We start from the raw sequence: 22,638 nt of genomic DNA on the forward strand, positions 1-22,638 counted from the left end.
CGATCCCCGGTTGCTCCCCGGCCACCGGAGGAGGGTCCCACATGGCGCGCAGACCTCCCCTGCCGCCCACTGCTCCCCTCAGCAGTGTACTTCGGTCCTTCTGCCTGCTCTGCTCCCCGCTCTGGCTCTGGTGAATTCTCTCAACCTCCCGCGCTTCTGACTGTACCCAGTGTTTATATAAATAAATAAATAAATCTTTTTAAAAAAATTTAAAAAATGAAATCTTGCCATTTGTCACAATATGGATGGAAGCTGAGGGTATTATGCTAAATGAATAAGTAAAATTGAGAAAGACAATGCCATATGATTTCACTTCTGGAAGTTAAAGAGACAAAGCAAAGAACAAACAAAAACAAACTCATATTCAGAGAATAGATTGATTGTAACTGGAAGGGAAGAAGACTGTGGGGTGGGTAAAACAGGTAAAGAGGGTTAATTGTATGGTAGTGAATGGAAAGCAGACTTTTCTTTCCATTTTGATAATTCTTGTGATTATCATAATGTAGTACATATGGGTGTCAAAGTATAATACTGTACCCCTGAAATTTGTTATAAACCAATGATATTCAATAGAAAATTATTTTAAAGAACCTATTATGTACCAAGTATTGGGTGAAGTTCTAAAGGTGTAGATATTAAGTGTGTCCTCTGCCCGGAGGCTAGTTTAGTGGAGGAAATGGAAACGAAATATTAATAATGTACCATGCTAAATGCCAAGGCAGAGTTTTTCCGGGTTGCAGTTATCACAGAAGGCATGTAAGGTTAGGCAATTTGGGAAAGTCTTCTGCCAGAATGTCTTTCAAGCCCAGTGTAAGGAAACACATGTTTCGCATAGTTCACAGCAGGTATTTTTCCCATATTACAACATATTTTCCAACCTGTCCTACTTTACTTCTCTTTTCATCATAAATTAATAAAAAAGAAAAATGTAAAGGAGGCACATTTTTGAAGATTCCTTTCAAAGAATCCATAGGGTGCTCATTTTTTGTATATTTGTGTGTATGTGGTGTCTCGGCATTTTTGCAATACTTAGGACTTGTCACTTATGCCTGTAACAGTCCTCAGATGCATTTGACGCTCATAATATCTTGGCACCTTTCCAGTAAAATGGGGATAATTAGATTATTTATTTCATCGGATGTGAGGATTAAATTTAATGATAAAAGTGAAACTTTTAGAACAGTAGTCACTACTGGCACATCAAACATAAATATTAGCTGTTGTTATCATGAAGCTTGAGCCAGTCATCTTATCCCCAAGTTCACCTTTCTTGTATCATAAGAATAGGGGCAGAGCTACATAATAGTGAATAAGGAGACAGCAAAGTGTAACACCTCAGTTACCTAAATTACCCACCAAAAGGAGGCTGATGTCAACATGGACATGGAATAGCCTCAAAAAACTGGGCCTCCCTGGTGGCGCAGGTGGTTAAAGACACAGCATTATCAAGTTATCCCCAGCGTGAGCTCTATCCCACCCCCTCCCATGGTGCAGCAGACTTCTCCTGTCTGGCTGCCTGCTCCCCTCAGCAGTGTATTTCAGTAGATCCTCCTGTTCTGCTCCCCACTCTGTCTCTGGTGAATCCTCTCACACCCCAGTTCTTGTATAAATAAATAAATCTTTAAAATAAATGGTCTTACAGGAACAAAAGGAGTTGAGTCCAAACAAAAAGCCTGAGATATCTTCAGTGAGCATAAATTGCTCTCAGTTTTGGGGGCCAATTTGTGTCTTTCAATTATATATATTGGAAGAGCCCAGGTAAGAAGTGATGTGTGTGTGTGTATAAATGAATTGTAAACGAGCATTTGTCTACTTTTTAAATTGTGATCTTGTCTAATATATGCTCAGTGCTACAACATACTTATTTTATAGTTGAGGAAACTGAAGCTCAAAGAAACTTTCCTTTTCTTACCCAAGATCACACAGGCAGTAAAGGTCAAGGCCAGGATCTAAATCAAGCCAGTCTACTCTGAATCCTATCTTCCTTCTCTATACCAAGGAACCACACTTTTTCTGATATCTTTCCCTAACTTCCCGTTATTTTTGCCAACAATCAACTCACGAGTCATCTATTCATGGTTGCCCTGATTAAAGCCATTTTTGTTATTTAGATGAAGAAAATGGTTAACAGGAGTGTATGTTCTTAAGTGAAATGATTCTAAAGGTGGCAAGACCGAAAAACACTAAGTCCTGCTTAAAATACAGGGCTACCATCAGGATTTATGAAGATGTTTGTAGAGGACAGGACTGGACACAGTACAGGTTTTCTAGGATCCCATGCAGACCGGGTTAAGGAGGAGTCAGAGTCCTCAGTGGTTTTTTGCAGGTCTTATTGGGATTTACCCGGTACACAGCAGGCAGGGGTGCTGGGGGGCCGGGAGGCTGGCAGTCCTCTCAGCACCCAGCAAGTCTTCATTCTATCTGGGCTCTCCAGCCTTCTCTCAGCTTCTGCTTCTCTTGCTTCTCTCTCGGCTTCTCTTTTGGCTGCTACTGGCATCCCCGTGATGCCGCCCTTAGAAGCAAAGTCTTAGCCCAGGTGAATCCCATCTACCTATGCCCACACCCTACTCCAGGTGCCCGCCATCAGGCATGCATTCAGGACCTTAAGTATCCATCATCTATCCTGATGGCTGGAGGGCAGAAAAGCCTGACATTTTCTTTACCCTACAGTCCACCCCCTCAGGGTTTTCTGCCGTACAGTCTATATATATAAATATATATATACATACATATATACACAATTTTCTTGTCAAACAAACAATGCAGCCATGGCCCACAAAAGCAAATACATCACAATATAACAACAAAATACAACAGAACACAAATAAGTCCAGGCAGGGCCCCAACCTAGTGCAAAAGACAATTATTGGTACCAGCAGATGAGCCACCACATCTGCTGCCGAAGCACTGCTCATACAAGGGAGGGGAATCACTCACAGCATCTACTGTAACACACCAGGAGCCGTCAGGCCTCCTGGCCTTCTCTGGCTGTAGTCTCAGCCACAAGCCACACACAGCATCCACCCCCAGGATGCACTCACTCTGGGACTGGCGATTCTATTCTGTTGGGGGTAATCGCCAACCCTCAGGGTTTCTGTCTGCAGTCGCTCCAACACTCGGCCTTCATAGCCACCAATGCGACTCGCAGACCCCTGCACTCAGGCCAACCCACTGCACAAGCACATGGGTCGGGGATCCAAACCCTACATTTGGCTTGGGCTCCACCCCAAGCCACGTGCCCCACCCGTCCCCCAAGGACAAGTTCCTCAGCTCCTCACCCTCACTCGACAACGAGTAGGGCATCACCCACAGGTGATTTTAAGAGACTCACAGTTCTTCAGCATACTCAGGCTGCTGAACAGCCGCTCAAGGCTTCTCAAACTTAGCATCAGCACCGCTTTTGCCTTCTCAGTTGGCTTTTCTCCTCCACCTGGCTGCTGGGCATGCACAGGCTGCTTTTGGCCATCAAGGCCCACTGGCCACCCCCAGATTCCCATCTCCTGGGGTTTACAAACGAAACTGTTCCACCCCCAGGGTCCCAAAACATATCAACCTGCAAGGTCCTCCGCCTTCTGGCGGGATTGTCAGTCCAAGCTCATCAGTCCGAGTCCATCAGTCCAAGTTCGTTGGCCTCTCCCTGAATCAGCACTGGCGAGCTCCGAATCGTGGTCCTCTCTTCCGATGATTCTTGCTGCCTCAGGGGTAATTGGCTGGTCCTCTCGGGCATCTCCTTTACACAAGGTCTCGTCCTGTAGCTTCTGGACCTTGTCCATCTCCTGTGCCGCCGAGGTGCCTCCAGCGTTGTCACAGGGAAACAGTCTGTTACTCCTTAGTCCCTCCAGGTCTTCGGAGGGCTCCATTCCCGTCTGCATGGATCATGCTGCTGACTTACGCCAATTGTAGAGGACAGGACTGGACACAGTGCAGGTTTTCTAGGATCCCATGCAGACCAGGTCAAGGAGGAGTCAGAGTCCTCAGTGGTTTTTTGCAGGTCTTTTATTGGGATTTACCCGGTACACAGCAGGCAGGGGTGCTGGGGGGCCGGGAGGCTGGCCATCCTCTCAGCCCCCAACAAGTCTTCATTCTATCTGGGCTCTCTGGCCTTCTCTCAGCTTCTGCTTCTCTTGCTTCTCTTGCTTCTCTCGGCTTCTCTTCTGCTTCTCTTTTGGCTTCTGCTGGTGTCCCCGTGACGCCGCCCTTAAAAAAAAGCACAGTCTTCGCCCAGGTGAATCCCATCTACCCATGCCCACACCCTACTCCAGGTGCCCGCCATCAGGCATGCATTCAGGACCTCAAGGATCCATCATCTATCCTGATGGCGGGAGGGCAGAAAAGCCTAGCATTTTCTTTATCCTACAATGTTTCAATCTAACCGGAAAGAAGTATTTTTTTCTCCTCTGTTTCATTACTTCCTTCATTTGATGTTAGCACTGCTGGGCCTGATCCCACCCAAATAATTTACACATAAAATATCTAGAACTTAGCAGTGGAACATGGTAGCCATTAGCCACATGTGGCACCGAGCTCTTGCAATGTGCCTGATCCCAACTGAAATACCCCGAAAGTGTAAAATATACATCGGTTTTTGATTGGTACCGAAAAGAGAGAGAGAGAGAGAGAGAGAGAGAGAGAGAGAGGAGACATGTCTCATTAACATTTTTATGTTAATTACATGTTGAGCTGACACCATTTCAGGAAGATTGGGCTACGTAAAATATTTTATTAAAATTGACTTCATCTGTTTCTTTTCACTCGGTTAACGTATCTTCCAGAAAATGCATAATTACATAAGTGGCTTGCATTTGTGGATCGCGCTGTTTTTATTGGACAGCACCGGTGGCAGATGAACTAGAGGGGAGTTCCAGCGCAAGGCAGTGTATTTTCTTCACATTTCGGCAGGGGAAGAGAAAAGGTAGAGACCGGAGTTCAGTTACCGTCGAAGCGGTTCACGCGCTCACCCCCCGCGGGGCCCGGGCCGGGGCGGGGGGCGCGCTGGGCCGGGGCCGCACCTCCCCGCCCCCGCGGCCGGCGTAGCAGGTGGCGGGGCTCGGCCGGGCGCCCTCCTCCCCAGCAGTCCTCGGGGCTCGGCCGGCGCCGGGTCATCGAGCTCACCTGCGCGCCCCCGGAGGTGCGGCCCGCGAACCCCGCGGCTGGCTCCACGCCCCCTCCCCCCGTATTTTTATTTTCCGGGCCTCAACCGTCGGTCTCGCACGGCCCTCCCGGAACCAGCGCGTCCAGCGGGCCCGCCTGGGGTAAGCGGCCCCCCGCCCCCGCCCGGCCCCAGGCCGAGATGCCCGCGCCTCGCCCCCGCGGCGGGCCGGGCCGTCCGGCGGCGGAGCCGCCACTCGAGCCCCGAGGCCTGCTGGGCCTCGCCCGCCCGCCCGCCGCGAACCGGCGCGCCCGGGGCCTCCGGGCCGCGGGGGGCCGCTGTGACCCGCTTGGCCCCCGCCGCGCCGCCGGGTTTTAAGCGCCTCGGCCAGTCGAGGGTGCCCGCGGGCTGGGGGCGCTGTGGCGCGGCGGGGTCCGCGGGAGCTGGAGCCGCCGCCTGCTCGGCGCCGAGGAGCCGCCGCTGGGCCCGCCGCCCTGCGCCTCCATGAGGCCCGAGTGAGCGCCGCGGCGCCTCCCCCCGCGTCCTCTCCCCAGCGCGGCGGCAGCGGCCCCCGGAGGAGGAGGAGGAGCATGTCGGACGGTTTCGACCGGGCCCCAGGTGCTGGTCGGGGCCGGAGCCGGGGCCTGGGCCGCGGAGGGGGCGGGCCTGAGGGCGGCGGTTTCCCGAGCCGAGCGGGGCCTGCTGAGCCGCGGCCGCAGCCCCAAGCCCCGGGCTTCCTGCAGCCGCCGCCGCTGCGCCAGCCCAGGACGGCCCCGCCGCCAGGGGCCCAGTGCCAGGTCCCCGCCGACCCCCCGCGGCCTGCCCGGGCCGGGGCGCTCCCAGGTACGGAGCCGCTCTGGGGGACCCCGTTCTCCCGGGCCAACGCCTCCCCGCAGCCCCCCGCACGCGTGGAGCACCGGCGCGCCGCCCTCGGCTTCGCCCGCGTTCCCCGAAAGCAGTGCCCCCGGGGCCGGGGGGCAGGGCGGGTGGGCCCGGATCCGGCTCGAGAAGGTGGCTGCGGGAATCCTTTGTGCGCCCCGGCGGGGGGAGGGGCCGGGGCGCGGGCTGCGAGTTCTGCCTTCCCCGGAGGAAGGCAGAACCCCCTTCCCTGCCCCAGCCCGCGTTGGGGAGACCCCAGGGTGAGCGGCCGTCTGTCCTTAACCCACTCTTCCCAAGGAAAACATCCACACCCGCAATGTTCATTCAGAAGCTGGTATATTCATAAATGAACTCAAGCAAGGCTATTGTTCCTCTTTGCAGGCTTTCTGTACTTCTCCTGGAGATAACCTGACATTTCATGATGGTTCGTGTTTAACTCTGAACACCATCCCTTTGCAGATGACTTCAGTGTGTAGGTAGTTGTTATACAAAGGAATGAATGCATCTCACCCCCTTTTTTCCCTTTCTTAGAACAAACGAGGCCCCTCAGAGCTCCACCTAGTTCACAGGATAATACCCCGCAGCAGAACTCGGAGTCAGCAATGGCTAAACCCCAGGTGGTGGTAGCTCCTGTATTAATGTCTAAGCTGTCTGCCAACGCTCCTGAATTTTACCCATCAGGTTATTCTAATTATACAGTAAGTACACCCTTTTGCTAGCAACGCTGGGTTAATATTGCTGGAGTGATGTAGTTATTACTTTATTAATTATAGTATGCTGGTGCTTTTTTTTTTTTTTAACTGCATGTGAAAGCATTATGCATCCCTTGAACTTGAGAAAACAACTGATTGAGGAATATTTATTTTGTAGTGATTATATTCAAATGTCAGGATGTAAGCTTGAGAATACGTGTTCTTGTCTGTCTCCTTCACGGCTGTATTCCCAGGATCTATTTAGTCTCTCAAAGCTAATGAAAATAAACTTGATTTAGGCAAGCAAACCTTCAGTCTCTAAAACTAAGATCTGTGTTCAGGATCTATAGATAACTTATAGAGTAGTGGCCCAGCAAATTTTTAATTTGATTTTGGCAAGATAGCTGATTATTTACTGATGGTTTTGGTAAATTAAACAGTTTTGCTGTAGACTAATTGAGGTGGCTTTTTGAATGTTAACAAGTACACATGTGGGCTCCTTTAAGTTGAATGGAAGTATTTTATGTTCTAATTAAATATTGCATGCAGAAATGCTGTAGGGAGTGTGATAAAATCTTTACATAGGTTTAAACTTCAAGATTCATGTCTGGTGAATCCTCTCACTCCCCACACCTCTGGCTTGTACCCCAGTTCTTGTATGCATAAATAAATCTTTAAAAGAAAAATTCATCTTAGTAAGGATTTTAAAAGTTGGTCATACTTAAATAGCAAGAGGAAATATGAAATATGGTTTGGGTATACAGAATTTGTTGTGCTAGGTAGATGCCTAGCAATTAATTGTTGAGATACAGGGTAACGACTATTCTGGAAGGAAGAAAAGATTGATAATACTTTAGTATAAGTCTTTTTTTTTTTTTTTTTTTTTTTTTTTTAAGATTTTTTATGTGTACAGGAGCTGGGGTACAGGCCAGAGGTGTGGGGGGTGAGAGGATTCACCAGAAACAGAGTGGGTAACAGAACAGGCAGATTGAAATACACTGCTGAGGGGAGCAGTGGGGTGAGTCAGGAGAGGTCTGCTGCGCCATGTGGGTTGCTCCCTGGGCGGGGATCGAACTCATGCTGCAGTGGCTGCAGATAGCTTCATAGGTTGTGTCTTAACCCCTTGTACCACTAGGGAGGCCCACTTTAGTATAAGTCTTGTCTTTTCTATCTCCTTAATCTTACTGACATAATATATAGTGTTCATAAAGGTTAGTGCAAACTTTCAGAAAGTAGAAACTTGGGCAACCAGCATTTAAATCAAGAAAAGGCATATTGTTAACATCCCAAAGCCCTGTCTGTCTCTTTCTGCTCATTACTGTTCTCCCAGGATAACCAGTGTCTTGGTTTACAATTTTGTTTCCAAAGTTTATATTAATGGGGTCATACATAATAAATTCTGTTCTCATGTTGAACATCAAAATCCTGTGTTGTAGCATATAGTTCGAGGTGACTTATTTTCATAACAGTCTGTTTTTGGCGCATTTGTCCCATGAATGCTTTGTGGCTTTCAGTTTCAAACTGTTATGAGTAGAGCTGCTATTCTTATCTCTGTCTTGGAGGATATATGCTCTTTTCTATTTGGTATATACCTAGGAGACAGCAAAATGGAGACAGCAAAATGGTTTTTCAAAGAGATTGTGCCACTGTACTCTGAGTAGTGTGTGATTTCCAGGTTCTCTACTTCATTGTCAGCACTGAGTGGTCTGTTTTGTTTAAAAGTTTAGCCTTTCTGGTGGGTGTGTGATACCTGGCTCTTATTTGTATTTACTTGCTAACTAATGGTTTTGGTTTTGGGGTTTTTTTTTTTTTTTGCCTTTGGTTTCCTTTTTTTTTTTTTTAAAGATTTATTTATTTTATACAAGCACTGGGTACAGTCAGAAGTGCAGGAGGGTGAGAGAATTCACCAGAGCCAGAGCAGGGAGCAGAGCAGGCAGATGATGAAGTACATTGCTGAGGGGAGCAGCAGGTGCAGCAGGAGAGGTCTGTGTGCCTTGTGGGACCCTTGCCTGCAGCCGGGGGTCGAACTGGCACTGCAGAGGCTGCAGGCAGCTCAGCGCTCAACCACTGCGCCACCGGGGAGGCTCCTCCATTCATATTTTGTAGAAAAAGCTTAGAAAAGCTGTATTCCATATTATAGAAATTCCATGCATCTTGGATTGCTTTAGGAAAAAGCATTGGGGCTGTAAAGAGGAAAGTGTATCAGAGCCAGAAGAGTTGATTTAGCTATCATCAACCATGTGAAGTAGAAATGAGAACAGCTTGGGCTCTTGCCAAAAAATTGTATTTGGCTAAGTGAGGAAAGGAGTAATTGGCAAACCGTGAATCATTGAATAAACTCTTAAAGAAACTTACCTTCTGCCAGCCATTAATAGTTCCCCATTTGTTTGTCTTCTGTTAACTTGGACTCTGAGGATAGGACAGATGTAAATTTTTTCATAATTCTGGACGGTAATTTTTACACAAAATTACTATAAAGCAGTGCTCTAAAGGGCTATAAAGCAGTGTAGTTGTTACTTCGACCCACTGCCATCTTTTTTGGCATTCTTTGCTATCCTTCAGTAGATCACTTTCTTCTATGCTCAATTTGCCAGAAAAGACTAATCCGGAAGGCTCTAGCTCATGTGTGGCCTGCAGGTGTGTTGTCTTTGATGCTCAGTGTTTTTCAACAAAAGGTTTTTCCAAATACCAACATACAATTCAGATTTAATTTTTTTTCCCTTAGGTTTCTCTTGAAATCATAAGAAATGGTCATACTTGACTGTTTTTTTACTAGAGCAGAAATTAGCAAGAGCTGAATAGAGAGGCAGCCCTTTTAGATAGTGTGTGAGCTCTGATTCATTTGCTGACTTCATTGATTTGTAATCCACCTGGATTCTATAAGCATCAGTCTTGCTACCCACACTCCATTACATTCTCTAGCCTTACTCATTTACCCTTTCACTCCGTGTTAAGGCTAAGAGTTCTCAGTCCACCTAATCACAAAGCCACAGATCCTTGCTTTCCCCTTAACATTCAAGATATGATCTTACTGTGAGGGAAACTTGAGTGGCAACCATAATATATATTTAGCTGTCTTCTCTCACTTTTCCTGAGTCAAGCACCGGGGATAGAGCAGTGAACAAATTGGACCATAATCCCTGCCATTGTTGACCCTCTAAGTGGTCTCTGACTTGGTTTCTAGAAATTCCTTGAGTCTGCTTTTGTTAGATAAATGAAAATCTGTTGCTTGATATCCTTCAACTAGGTTTCCCTTAAGAATGCGTTCTTTTTCTAAAGCCTTTGTAATAGTTTTTGTTGTGATTTCTTAACTCTTCCAAATCTCCAGGTCCTTTTGTCTCCACTTCTTCCCTTTTCCCTTGCTGATTTCCTTTTCTGTACCTTCTTACCAGTGAGCTGCTGTCTCCATCCCTTGCTGGCCATTGCTTCTCCTCAGATAAACCATTAGTTACAATTTAATATTTAATTACATTTCACTTATGAGAACCAAAAATTTCACATAGGAATTCATAAAACATGCATTAAGAGAAAATCCTCCCCCACAACAAGAAAAAATTACAACTTTTTTCTAAGAACGTCCAGTTTTACTTTTGTCAGCAGTGATGTTTCCCAAAAATAGTGTTTACTTTTGGTACCACTGTACTTACTGGGCTGATCAAGCCTCTGTGGACTGGTGCCCCTATTCTTTATAATACTATTTATGTGACAGTTGCTGATCCCCTTCAGGTTTTATAATTTATTGCCCTCTTAACCTTTACTTAGTAGACTTTGTTGATCACACTGTGGTCTGTTTGGTTTAATAAATCCCACGGTGCCAGGCGCCGTGGTCGTCACCACGTCTACCTTCATCGTCTTCAAAAAATTCCTTTCGTTTTTAGGGGCCAAATATTCAAGATACTAATTTTGTTTTAATTTTTCCTTCTCTGTTCATTGTCTCCTTCACTCTCAAAATTCTGCAGCCTCATTCACTCAGATTTCAGCCCCTGGACTTAACCCTGTAGCACTTGATATTGTGAGCATCTCCTTTCCCTTCTCCTGTGGCGTCTGTGGCAGTGCTCTTTCTTCATCCTTCAACTTACACATCATTCATTCTCTCCTTAGACTGCAGTGTTGGGGGTTTTGGTTTTGTATTTTTTTTTTTCCATTTTACTGTTTTCCTTTTTGATCTTACATATGTCCTAGAATCTCACTATCACCAACCTATCCCCTGGTAACTCTAAAATCTAGTTCTTTCTTACTCCAGGCCTGCTTGTGTTTCCATTTGTTAAGGGATCTCACATTCAAATTGAAATATAAATTTTTTGTTTCATCTTCCGAAAATCTCTTAATATTTTTATATTGCTAATTACGTGCTCAGGCTACAAACTTGGTGTGGGTCATTGATTTACCTTTTTCTTTCACTCCCTTCAATCCTGTTAATTAAAGTCATCTTGACTAATTCATCTAAGTATCCAATCATTTTCCTTTTAATTCTACTTTGAATTAGTTTCTCACCTCTTGACAGTGTATTTAAAATACCTACTGTGAAAAGTGCATTTTCTAATTGATGTCCTTGCTAATCTTTGTCACAGAATTCTGAGAGAAACAAAACTGAAATCTTTCTCAGCCTGGAAGCCATTTAACTCCACATTGAAGAATGAGAAATTAATACTTTAAAAAATGTGGTACTAGAAAACTAACACACTTTTTGATTCAAACACATTGGCAGGCCGCTTCAGAATATTTTGTGCCTCCTTTTTAACCCAAAACAGCAGACTTTGATTCCTCTGTTCTGCTATATTCAAAGAAACTCTGATTTCCTCTTGTCAGACTTCAGATTTTCTTAAGAAGTTAAATTTATTTAAAAAAATCCACTGGAAGTTAACATTCTAAATTGCATTTTTATCACAATGAATGACATTTAATAGAAACAGGAAACTAATACCTTTGACAGGACCTGAAGACTTCTGATTTTCACTATTAATAATAGGATACTACAAGTTTGTAAAACTTATATATCAAATTTAAACTAGTTTTAAATTTTAAAATTCACACATTTATAGTTAATGTGAAATATATAATGTGTGTATTTACAGTGCTTATTGCGTTCACAATTTTATAATAAAAGTTCTGTATTTATAATATGAACATTCCTTCATTGAAGAGGTAACTTAGAGGTAGCACTGTTATCTCTTGTCTATCTTTCCAGAAATCTTCACTGTCTGTAATTCTTTTTTAAAAAATTAATTTGTACTAAAATAGATTTTCTTTTTAAACACTGTTGGCAGAATTTCTGTATTGATAGACATAAATGTCCTGAGTGAGTATCTGGTATTCTGTCTTATGGTTATAACTATTTAACCAGGTCCTTGTTGGTGGAATTATTAGATGGCTTTTTGGCAGTGAATATCCTTCTGTGTCAGAGTTGGGTTTTAAGCCTTTGTCAGTTATTTGCTGTGTAGCACAGAGGCTAAAGGTACAGACTTTGTGTTTTAAGTTTTGGTCTGGCTCACTGTGTAATTACCTTAGGTTGTTATGTGGGCCTTCCTTGCTGAAACCCACACTAGCTGCTTCCTCATGGTTTCTCCCTGCCTTTAGAGCCTATTTCCTTATAGTGGTTACCAAGACCCTGCACAATTATCCCATCTGCCTCACTAATCTCATTAGCCATCGCTGCATCTGCACTCTCTGATCTAGCCTTTCTTAAAGGTATCAGGCTATCGCTTTATTGTTGGGGCCTATATACTTCTAATGCCCACTGCATATGATATCTTTTCTCAGATGTTTGTATGGCTGGATTTTTTTTTCCCCTTTAAAATTTAGATATAAGTGCTTCAGAATTGTTCCCTGCCCATTTTTAGGGTATGTGTCAGCATGTGAATAACTTCTTCCATCATGAACTATAAACTCCATGAGAGGAGGACTTTGTCCACTTTATTCATGGCATGATAGTACACTTGATACCTAGTATAGACTTTGGCACTTAGTAGTAGACACTGAATACTCAAGACAGTTTTAAATAACCAAAGAGAATGAACTGCTTAGTGCTTTTTTCTTCATCTTTGCAAAGGAGATAGTAATATTTACCTTAAAGTGTTTTATGGTTAAATGAGAGAATGCATGCAAAGCCCTTATAGTGGCTATCGTATACACGCAGCTGGTGGTTGTTAGCTTATTAACAAATTATTTAGAGCACTTTCCTAGGTACCAGCAAGTGTAGCTTTTCATCGTTCTACTTTTTTACACTTTGGCCCCTTCATATATGTGTATATTGTTGTTGCATTTGAAATATATTTCTGTTTTAGTAGAAATTTTAAAATTTGTTGAGCACATAGTGCCTTACTTTGTGTTAGTCACCAGTCCAGGGGCATTTACTTATTAACTCATTTAATCCTTAGTCACACAGCTATGTTTCTAGCTAATGATTTGAATTTCGTCAACATTGATACCTTCTTGGTCCTCCCTAGTGGTGCAGGGGCTTAAGTCTTAGCACTATGGATCTATTGGCAGCCATTGCAGCATGAGTTTGATCCCTGGCCAGGGAGCTAACCCCCGATATGGTGCAGCAAACCTCTCCTGTCTTCCCTGCTGCTCTCCTCAGCAGTGTATTTCAGTCAGTCTGCCTGTTCTGTTCCCCACTCTGTGTCTGGTGAATCCTCTCACCTAAGCCCACCCCCCACTGGGCTACAGCCCAGCTCTTGTATGCATAAATAAAATCTTTTAAAAACAAAACATTGATACCTTCTTTATTTTACAGTAGTCATTTAACTAGGATTCAGTTGTGTGACCAGACATTTAATCTGAGAATTTATCTGCTGTTCAGTAAACACTATATGAGCATGTTATGGGCACATTAATTTGTTATTCCTATTGCTGATCTTATTTCCTGAGTGCTACTCAGTAGTACATGCAACTTGTCATGTTAATATCACTGTTGTGTCTAGAGATAAATAAAAACTCTAAAGTCATCTGAAGAAATGGTCAACACTAACAGTGGAGGAATAATTGACGGTTAGGAAAGTTCCACATTAGAGAGTGAGACTAAGGGAAATTTTGAATAGGTATCTTTTTTCCCTTTGTTTCTAGACTGTAGTCATAATTCTTTCATGTGGTTTCTCATTTCATTCCTTTTTGTGGAAAGGTAAGTTTCATCAAGCAATATAGTAGTTAAAATAATTTCAAAATGCTTTGGTTGGGATCCTAGGTATTGTTAATATAAGGGTTGATAGTCTATTTGTAAAGCCCAACCTCCTGCCATTAATTAAAACATTGGGGATTACCAAAGGTACAAGTGGTGGAGGCATTAGCTGGAAACTTCTGCTACTTCCAAGGTTAGCTGGATATCTGGATGTAGCCAAAAAGTCTGTCACTGTACATTATGGTGGTATTTTGTATATGTTTTTCTGTCTTTGGGATTAACAGACAAAACTATCACCTTTTTTCTATTCATAGTAGAAATTATCAAGAATATAGAGAATGATATAATGACTCCCCATGGCCTCAACAGTTAGTTACATGTGACCATTGTTGTTTCTGTATCCCTGGCTCTTCTCCCCTTCCATTTTGAAGCAAATCCTAGATTTTATTGCTTCCATAAAGAGATCAAAACTTTCATTTTGGTTGGCTTTATAAAGGTTAGTGGACATAGGGGCCTCCCTGGTGGCACAAGGGGTTAAGATGCAGCCACTGCAGCATGAGTTTGATCCCTGGCCAGGAAGCAACCCACATGGCGCAGCAGACCTCTCCTGACTCGCCCGCTGCTCCCCTCAGCAGTGGTATTTCAGTACATCTCCTGTTCTGCTCCCCATTCTGTCTCTGGTGAATCTTCTCACTCCCCCATCTCTGGCCTACACCCCAGCTCTTGTATGCATAAGTAAATAAATCTTAAAAAGAAAAAAAAGTGGGCATAGAAGGATAGCTTAGTGGACTTAATTTTATTAAAATTACAGATAGGCATCCAAGATGCCTCGTGTTTGTTTTAACCAGTTGCATGGATTAAAAAATAAAATTTTTTAACCTCTTATTTATAGGAATCCTATGAGGATGGTTGTGAGGATTATCCCACTCTGTCAGAATATGTTCAGGATTTTTTGAATCATCTTACAGAGCAGCCTGGCAGTTTTGAAACTGAAATTGAACAGTTTGCAGAGACCCTGAATGGTTGGGTTACAACAGATGATGCTTTGCAAGAACTTGTAGAACTCATCTATCAACAGGTAGGTGATTGACTGATATCATGGCCTGGTCATCAGATAGTTTCCTTCAAATCCAGGAATTCTGGCTGTTCCTCAAGGGAGGCCAGGTTCATGTTGACCTGTCTCCGCATTTGTGAACTCTTCATGGTTCATGGGTGCTGTTAAGTCTCTCATATAAATTCTTTTAGTTCTAGGGATCCAGGGCTGAAGCCAGACTTCAGAATTCACCTGTAAGACCAAGACTTTCAGGCAATTAGAAGGAGCTTTGGGCATTTATGAGGAAGGCTACATAAGTGTCACACCTTTTTTCACCTGACCCCCAGATTTTATAGGACCTGAAATTAGCAATACACGAGAATGACTGTAATTCTTTTTCTTCTGCATCTTGAATTACATCGTGTTTATTGGAGTAGGGGAGGAAAAAAAAGTAGGACAACACTGAATTTGAAGTCAAATTTAAAATCAGTGTGTGAGTGCCCAAAAACAAGAGCAAGAGGTTAACAGGAATATCAATTTTAGTGTTAAAGTTGTTGGCTGAAAGAGCAGCTGAAACTTGGAATAGATAGGAGTGTGATTTTGATAGTATGTTGATCATTTTATCTTGCTTAGGGTTTCATTTGACTGCTTTTCCAAGTTGTTCTGCATTGATGCTAGGACTCCAGTGTTAATTTAGCCAACTTTTGGGTTTCCAGAAATGCGTGGAATTTTAGCAAGATCTCTATTTGTCCTGATAACCTACGTTCAACCTCTAAATGAATTAAAAGAAGGAATATGAATAAGAAAGGAGAATGGAAGAATTATACTACTTTTCTGGTTTTATTTGGTTTCATTTCTTCAGTAGGCTTCATGATTATAGTTCTTCAGGGCTAAACAGAAGGGCTGCAACCTGCCAAAAAGCAATTATTTCTGTGATAAAGTTAATTACTCAAATATGAACTCAGTGTTATTGAAAGTGCCAGCAATCTGGTTGGTAATAAGCAGATATACCAACAGTTTTTAAATTTCGTTGAGGGAATTTATGGAAACTTGCTCAGGACAACTAAGTAAAGACCTATTATAAAAGATGGCAGAAACACATACTCATCTTCGATTGCTTTCCAAATACCACTAAATTGACAGTATGAGGATTTTTAAAAGCCAAAAGCCCACAGAGAGGAAAGGAAATAAAATGTCCAGTTTGCAGACTAGAAAGCAAATGGGTGTTAACTGACTTAGCAGATACAAAAAAAATTCTAAGCCAGTAGAGCTAAGAGGTGCTTCAGTTTACAATAGGATTTCAAAAACACCTTAGGATAAGGATGGAATGAGGCTTAAAAAGATTGAAAATGAAAATTTAGGCCTTTAAGATCTTTTCACACTGAGTTGCCGGTTTGAAGTTTTGCTGTAACCTGGTCTCACTCATAGCAGGAATTTAGTCTTTTTCCTGGTCTCTTATTTAGATTTTCTAATCAATACAAAATAATAATCAAAATCAACAAGCAACTATAAACCAGACACACTGGGGTGGGGAGGGGCAGGGTGAGGAAGAACTGGAGTCAAAATAAGGGGGTGGGGGGATGCAATTGTATGGGGAATATAACCAAAATGAGAATGCATATATTGTGCAAAGATGAAAAATTATGTAAGAATTATATAAAATAAAATATTTTTTAAAAAGTTTTGCTGTAACCCTTCTGAGTTTTTGAAGGACAAATTAAGGCAAGAACTTGAACTAGAAAACAGGAAATTTTATAGGAGAGGCTAAGTGTCTTATGCAAATAATAGTGAAAGGAGAACCAAAGTAAGTAGTCACACATGCAGCAGTTTTAGAGCCGCCAGGCTTCACTGGAGCAGGACAGAAGACTCCACAGAAGAGTTCCATGTAAGGTGAACGTAATGTATTTGTTCATTTTCTCACAATAACTTCAAACTAGGTGGCTTAGGGATAAATCAATGAGAAGTATATAAACAAAATACAAAAATTAAGTAATAACAAAGTTGTACAAAGAAGGAAAAGTTGGTATAATACATGGTTGAACTGTAACTGGAAACAGAAAAATAATAAAGCCATGATATAATTATATTGATAATTGGAAAGACTGGGAAATAGTGGGATGGAGTGGGGTTGAAGCAGGGTGGAGACTAACTGCTCATCTTCCACAGTGGAAACCAGTAAGAAATAATGTCTAAATTTCTGGAGATACAGAGCTTAAGGCTTTTTTAGCTGAAAGAATTAAAAGTGGCTGTCATTAGGAATAAAACTGAGCTATAGTAGAAAGGTAGGAAACTTTGATAACAAGCCTTATAGAACTTCTTTGAATAACTACACTAACTAACTAAATTAAGGAAAACAAACAATGCCAATCAATAATTGGGAAAAGTATAATTTTTGAATTTAAAGCCTTTTGTGAAACCAGCTACACATAGAGGAAAAACCAGTCTTTCTCCTGTAATGAGAAATGTATAGGATCCTGTCTGAGCAAGAAAATTAGGGAAAAAAATAATATAAGCACCGCATGCAGTTCTATACACTTGACACATAGTTCATTCATATAAACCTCAGTTTGTAGCAAGGAATTATTATTCCCCATTTTATACATATCTTTAACAGTCTAAGTGACTTATGTAAGGTTACCATAACTAATAAGTAGATCTAACATGGGGTTAGAGGGGCCTTGGGTCATTTGTTGGATAGATACCCTGGTTAGCTACTTATGTGACCTTGTCCCTTAACCTCTTAATGTGGATTTTTCTTAACTAATACTAGGTAGTGAATTAGTAGTTCTCTACTACTATTTCAAAATTGTTAGTAAAACTTTCTGAGTGCTGCTTTGACTATATCACATAGTCTTTAATGTGTAGTGTGTTCACACTGTCTTAGTTTTTAAAATAATTTCTCTGCTTAGATCTCTTTACCCCAAGCATTTTTTGAGTGTTCTTTAAGTATTAATCTCTTCTACCAGGTACCATTATAACTTCTTTAGGAATCAGTAAATTGAAACTCAGAGAAGTTTAATGATATCCAAGGTCACAAAACAGAAGACCTGAGACTCTTGTTCTGGACTGCTAGATGCCAAAGTCTATGCTGTCCTCTCTCTGAGACATACCACTGATCAATAGCTTGGCAGTTATTCTTACTATAATTGGCACCATGCAACTGGATATTTATACATATTTTGTGCAAAAATGGGTTAGTATAGAGATTGTTTGCTTTCTGGTAATCTCACATAAATGGTGAGATGAAGTTGTTCTGGTTCTTGGTGTAAAGTTGGGAGAGAGTAAACCTAATTTGCTTATGCATAACGATTACAAAAGACTTCTACATTTTTCTGTTTAATATGGTCCGTTTGGGGACAGAAATGTTACTTTTAAGTGTTTGCATTAAATAAGTTAATGTATCTGTGTCACACAAAACTTTTTTCTCCTTGAAAGGCCACGTCTATCCCAAATTTCTCTTATATGGGAGCTCGCCTGTGTAATTACCTGTCCCATCATCTGACAATTAGCCCACAGAGTGGCAACTTCCGCCAATTGCTCCTTCAAAGGTCAGTGTGAATATGATTAAAAGAAAATTACTTCTGAACATACTAGAATTTGACCACTACTCTTTTTAAAAACTGTACATTATAGAAGTAACAGGGAAGAATGGGGTAGACCATTTTTATTTTATGTACAGTGTTAAAAATTTATAGTCATATGTGTCAGTCTTTCGTTGTGTAGTAGCCTCTGTCTTTGGTTTTGTTCTTAGAAAGTTCTTTTCTTTCTTAATGTCTTAAAAAATGATCCCTTTTGTGTTTCTTAGTACTTTTGTTTTCTTGAATAAGGATCTAATTTCATTTATTACCACTTGTTAAGCAGTTTTTCCCATATCCTTTTTTTGAATGATTCATTTTCTTATTGATCTGAACTGCCACATTTATCACACTGCATCCTTATATTTGGGTTTTGATTCTGAACTTTCATGATGTTCTATTCAGCACTTGTCCTTTTCCTGTTTAATTGCCATACTACTAAAAATTTGTAATTTGTTAATACCTTGTTAGTGCCCCATTCTTTTTTTGCAGAATTTTCTTTGCATGCTTGTTTTCTCCAGTGAACTTTAGAATCAGTTTGTGAAATTACACAAATCTCATACTTATTGCCTATTTGGGTGATTACATTGAATTCATAAACTAATTTATGGAAACTAATTTTCCTATAATTTGGGTTGTCTTATTCAGTAACAAGGTTGTCTTCAAGTTTATTATAATTTGCCCATTAGTTCTATAAAGATACTTTAATGCTTGCGAAAAAATTCCATTGTGTGGTTATACTGCTTTAGAATAGATTGTAAAGATTCCAAAAGTATATTACAGAGACACTTGAAAACTAACCTATTGGTGATAATATTTCAGATACACATGTAAAAGACAAACTGTTCTGACACAATTGTCTACTCAGGCAGAAAAATAAAGATTGGTTCCTGTTTCACCCTTTAAATCAGAATATATTCCAAATACACTGAACAGTAAATACTAGGGGGAAATTGACAATAAATTTTTAGTTCTTTTAAGCAAAACATGATACCCACATGCCCTAAAATGAGATTAAGTTTTTTTTTTTTTTTTTTTTTTTTTTTTTTTTTTTTATAGAGGCATGCTTTATTTATTTGTTTTTGCTGGTTTCTTTGTTTGTTTGTTTATACATGCACTGGGTACAGTCAGAAGCGCGGGAGGGTGAGAGAATTCACCAGAGCCAGAGCGGGGAGCAGAGCAGGCAGAAGGACCGAAGTACACTGCTGAGGGGAGCAGCGGGCGGCAGGAGAGGTCTGCGCGCCATGTGGGACCCTCCTCCGGTGGCCGGGGAGCAGCCGGGGATCGAACCGGCGCCGCAGAGGCCGCGCGCAGCTTCGCAACCCAGCGCTCAACCGCTGCGCCACCGGGGAGGCCCAAATGAGATTAAGTTTTATTACATATAGGTTATAGTACCTTGGTGGAGGGGTCATAAATTTATCAAATGAACAATAGGGATATTTATGACACATGGCAATGACCTTATTTATTTAATATGAAGAGGAAGCTCTTAGAAATGAGTAAGAAAAAGACTGGCATTTTAATAGAAATATTTGGAATGGTTCTCAACATACATATACTTGGGAAAAATATAAATGTAAAGGTATCTAAGTTTGCCTATAATTAAAGAAATGCAAATTGTAGCTTCTTGAAAGTTGTGAAAGGAGGCATTTCTAGGAGGTAGGATGGCAGAAAGTCTTGCTTATCTCATCAATGTTACTTAGTTCTGGCTATGCCTTAGTTACCTAGAAGCTTAAAATAGGGCTGAGACTCTGCCCCCAACCTTAGAAATCCTGATGTGGTTAGACTGAAGTGGAGCCTGGGCGTAGTTTTTTAAAGTTCCCCAAGTGATCCTACTGTGTAGGCATGGTTGAGGCCACTTTTTCACTTCTCTCTTTACCCTTGTGTGTATTTCCATAGTAAGTACTGTGATACTGCCAGATTTAATAATGTGGAGAAACATCAATGATAACACAAGTGAAAATTAGAGTATAATTCTATTATGTAACTTAAAAATAAATGCATACTCTAAAAGAAGACAGAAGTTACTGTTGTAGCAGTTATCTTCAGTTTGCAGTGACTTTGTTCTTTATGTGTTTCTGTTTTAACCTTTGTAAGATAAGAATCTATTTATAATTGAAACTTTTTTGCTTAAAAAGGCTTAGGGCCTTTATCCTCACCTAGATAAGTAGTGATGTGTAGGCGTAGGGATTTACTTTTGCACATATATTAACATATCTTAGCATAAGTTCTTACTGTGGTATTTATAAAACAAAAAAAGGTCATTTTATCATCATCTCTTACTTGCAAAATCTTGAAGAAAGAGCTGAGAAGGAGAGCAGTCCAACAAGGTAGTTGAAGAACTTGATCTTTTCCATTATAACCATACTGTTCTATTTATAGAAATCCCAACTTAATATGTATGATAAAGGAACAAATATCTTAGTGTAGCTGACTCAAATAGAAGATGTTGCACCTTCACTGAAGCTTAAAAGCATGGTAATTGACAACATAGACAAAAAAATCTGTACTGGTTTTATGACTCATTCACAAAACTGACTGAAGGTAAAATCTTGATAAGTTTTTTTTATTTTGTTCTGTTTTAAAAAAGAGTCTTAAAAGCCAGCAGAAATTGGTCCCTCATATTTGGAAGCCCTTCAGTCTTTATAAAGCTCCTCCTTTTATCTTTAAAAGAAAAAGTGTCAATCAGTTATAAATCAAATGACTTTTCCTAGCGTTTTCTTACCACCTTATGGTCAAGATAAGACAGAATACTTAACACCAAAATGATAAATGTTTAAGATCCATTTTAAAAATTCGTTTAGTAACAGTAGTTGATACTATAATTTACTAACATAAATTATAGTGAATGATAGATTTAGTGTGAGTTTTGTTGCGGGAACTCTGGCCATAAGGTTTGAGAGGATTTCTTTATTTTGTATAAGGCAAATGGACCAAATTGAGGGAAATAAGTTATTTAATACCTTCAGTTTCCATTGGAAATATAGGCCAAATTAATTGCTTTTTATGTTTCATTTGGGAACTTTTACCTTCATTTCTGATTTATTTTATGGGAATTAATAAGGGCAGTGGACTTAATTCATTTTATTTTCCAGCTTACTTGTAGTCCATCTATTTATTTTATACATCTGTTTCAAAGTTCTTATATTCAGAAAAAAGTAGAACTTTTAAAATTGTTTTAAAACTCATTATTCAGAGTAGAACATTTTACAGAAACAATTTGAGTAAAAATAGTGCTTTCTAAACAAAAAGCCTGTAAGACAGTAAGGTGAGACTTTTTATTTTAGGTGCCAGTATACTGTGAACCTATGAAACCTCTGTTTAAGTGTATTGTGAACTTGGCCTGATAGGAATAGTTGAAAATAAAACTGCCAGTTTCTTGAAACAAGAAACCTTTGTATGAAAAGATGATCTATATTCTGGCTCTGCAACTGATAGGGACACATTCTATGATAGGATGTTGGGTATTGTGCTTGCCTCTTTATTGTTTGCGGACTACCAGACTGATAGATGGTCGTCTTGTTTGAGTATAAAAAAAAATAAAACAAAGCAATGTGAAATTATAAAAGGTATGTCTTTATTAGATGTCGAACTGAATATGAAGTAAAAGATCAAGCTGCAAAAGGGGATGAAGTGACTCGAAAACGATTCCATGCATTTGTACTGTTTCTGGGAGAACTTTATCTTAACCTGGAGGTGAGAAAAAAAATTTCCTTTTGTTGAGTCCTGACAAAGTCTGAGAATGTTAACTGATCTCAGTAAGGAACTTTTTATTTCATTATGCCTTTATGGCATTAAGAGTGAAATGAAAGAGGAAATGGGAGAAAATATTAATGTCTCTACTCCTGGGAGTGTCTGCACTGTAATGAAGCCTGTGTGACATTTGTTTCTCCTGTTCCTGCTGGGCATAGTGTTGGGAAGTACAGACAGCCATTAATACCTTTTGAGAAATGTTCATCAGACTTCCACATGAATGCATTTGTTCAGAGTTGACAACAAGCATGTTTGTAAATTGATTGTATTCTTGAGAATATGCCTCTTATTGGGTAACCTAAGTACTGGATAATGGATAAGTACTGGATAAAGAATTTATTTATTTATTTGTTTTGACTAGTTAGTCTGAGATAGAGGTGCTTTTTTTTTTTTTTTAAGATTTATTTATATCTATGCATACAAGAAACTGTGGTGTAGGCCAGAGGTGTGAGGGTTGAGAGGATTCACCAGAGACAGAGTGAGGAGCAGAATAGGCAGAT

General features: G+C 41.0%; 1 protein-coding gene across 4 annotated transcripts in view; it reads left to right on the top strand.

Annotated features, from left to right (window-relative positions):
- The first annotated feature begins 4,860 nt into the window (after nt 1-4,860).
- PAIP1 (poly(A) binding protein interacting protein 1) overlaps nt 4,861-22,638 on the top strand; it is a 30,812-nt gene continuing 13,034 nt past the window's right edge. Inside the window, exons 1-5 of one of the 4 annotated variants that reach the window (XM_037529152.2) lie at nt 4,861-4,912; nt 6,500-6,666; nt 14,670-14,855; nt 18,246-18,358; nt 21,970-22,081. In XM_037529152.2, the coding sequence (XP_037385049.1) occupies nt 6,571-6,666; nt 14,670-14,855; nt 18,246-18,358; nt 21,970-22,081 (507 nt within the window). In that variant the 5' untranslated portion in view covers nt 4,861-4,912; nt 6,500-6,570. Of the gene's footprint in view, nt 4,913-5,142; nt 5,253-5,478; nt 5,933-6,499; nt 6,667-14,669; nt 14,856-18,245; nt 18,359-21,969; nt 22,082-22,638 lie in introns of those variants that run through there. The other 3 variants (XM_037529151.2, XM_037529149.2, XM_037529150.2) reach the window with 3 other exon arrangements.

Source organism: Talpa occidentalis, unplaced genomic scaffold (assembly GCF_014898055.3).
Source record: "Talpa occidentalis isolate TD23 unplaced genomic scaffold, MPIMG_talOcc4v2.1 talOcc4.6, whole genome shotgun sequence".
Lineage (NCBI taxonomy): Eukaryota > Metazoa > Chordata > Mammalia > Eulipotyphla > Talpidae > Talpa > Talpa occidentalis.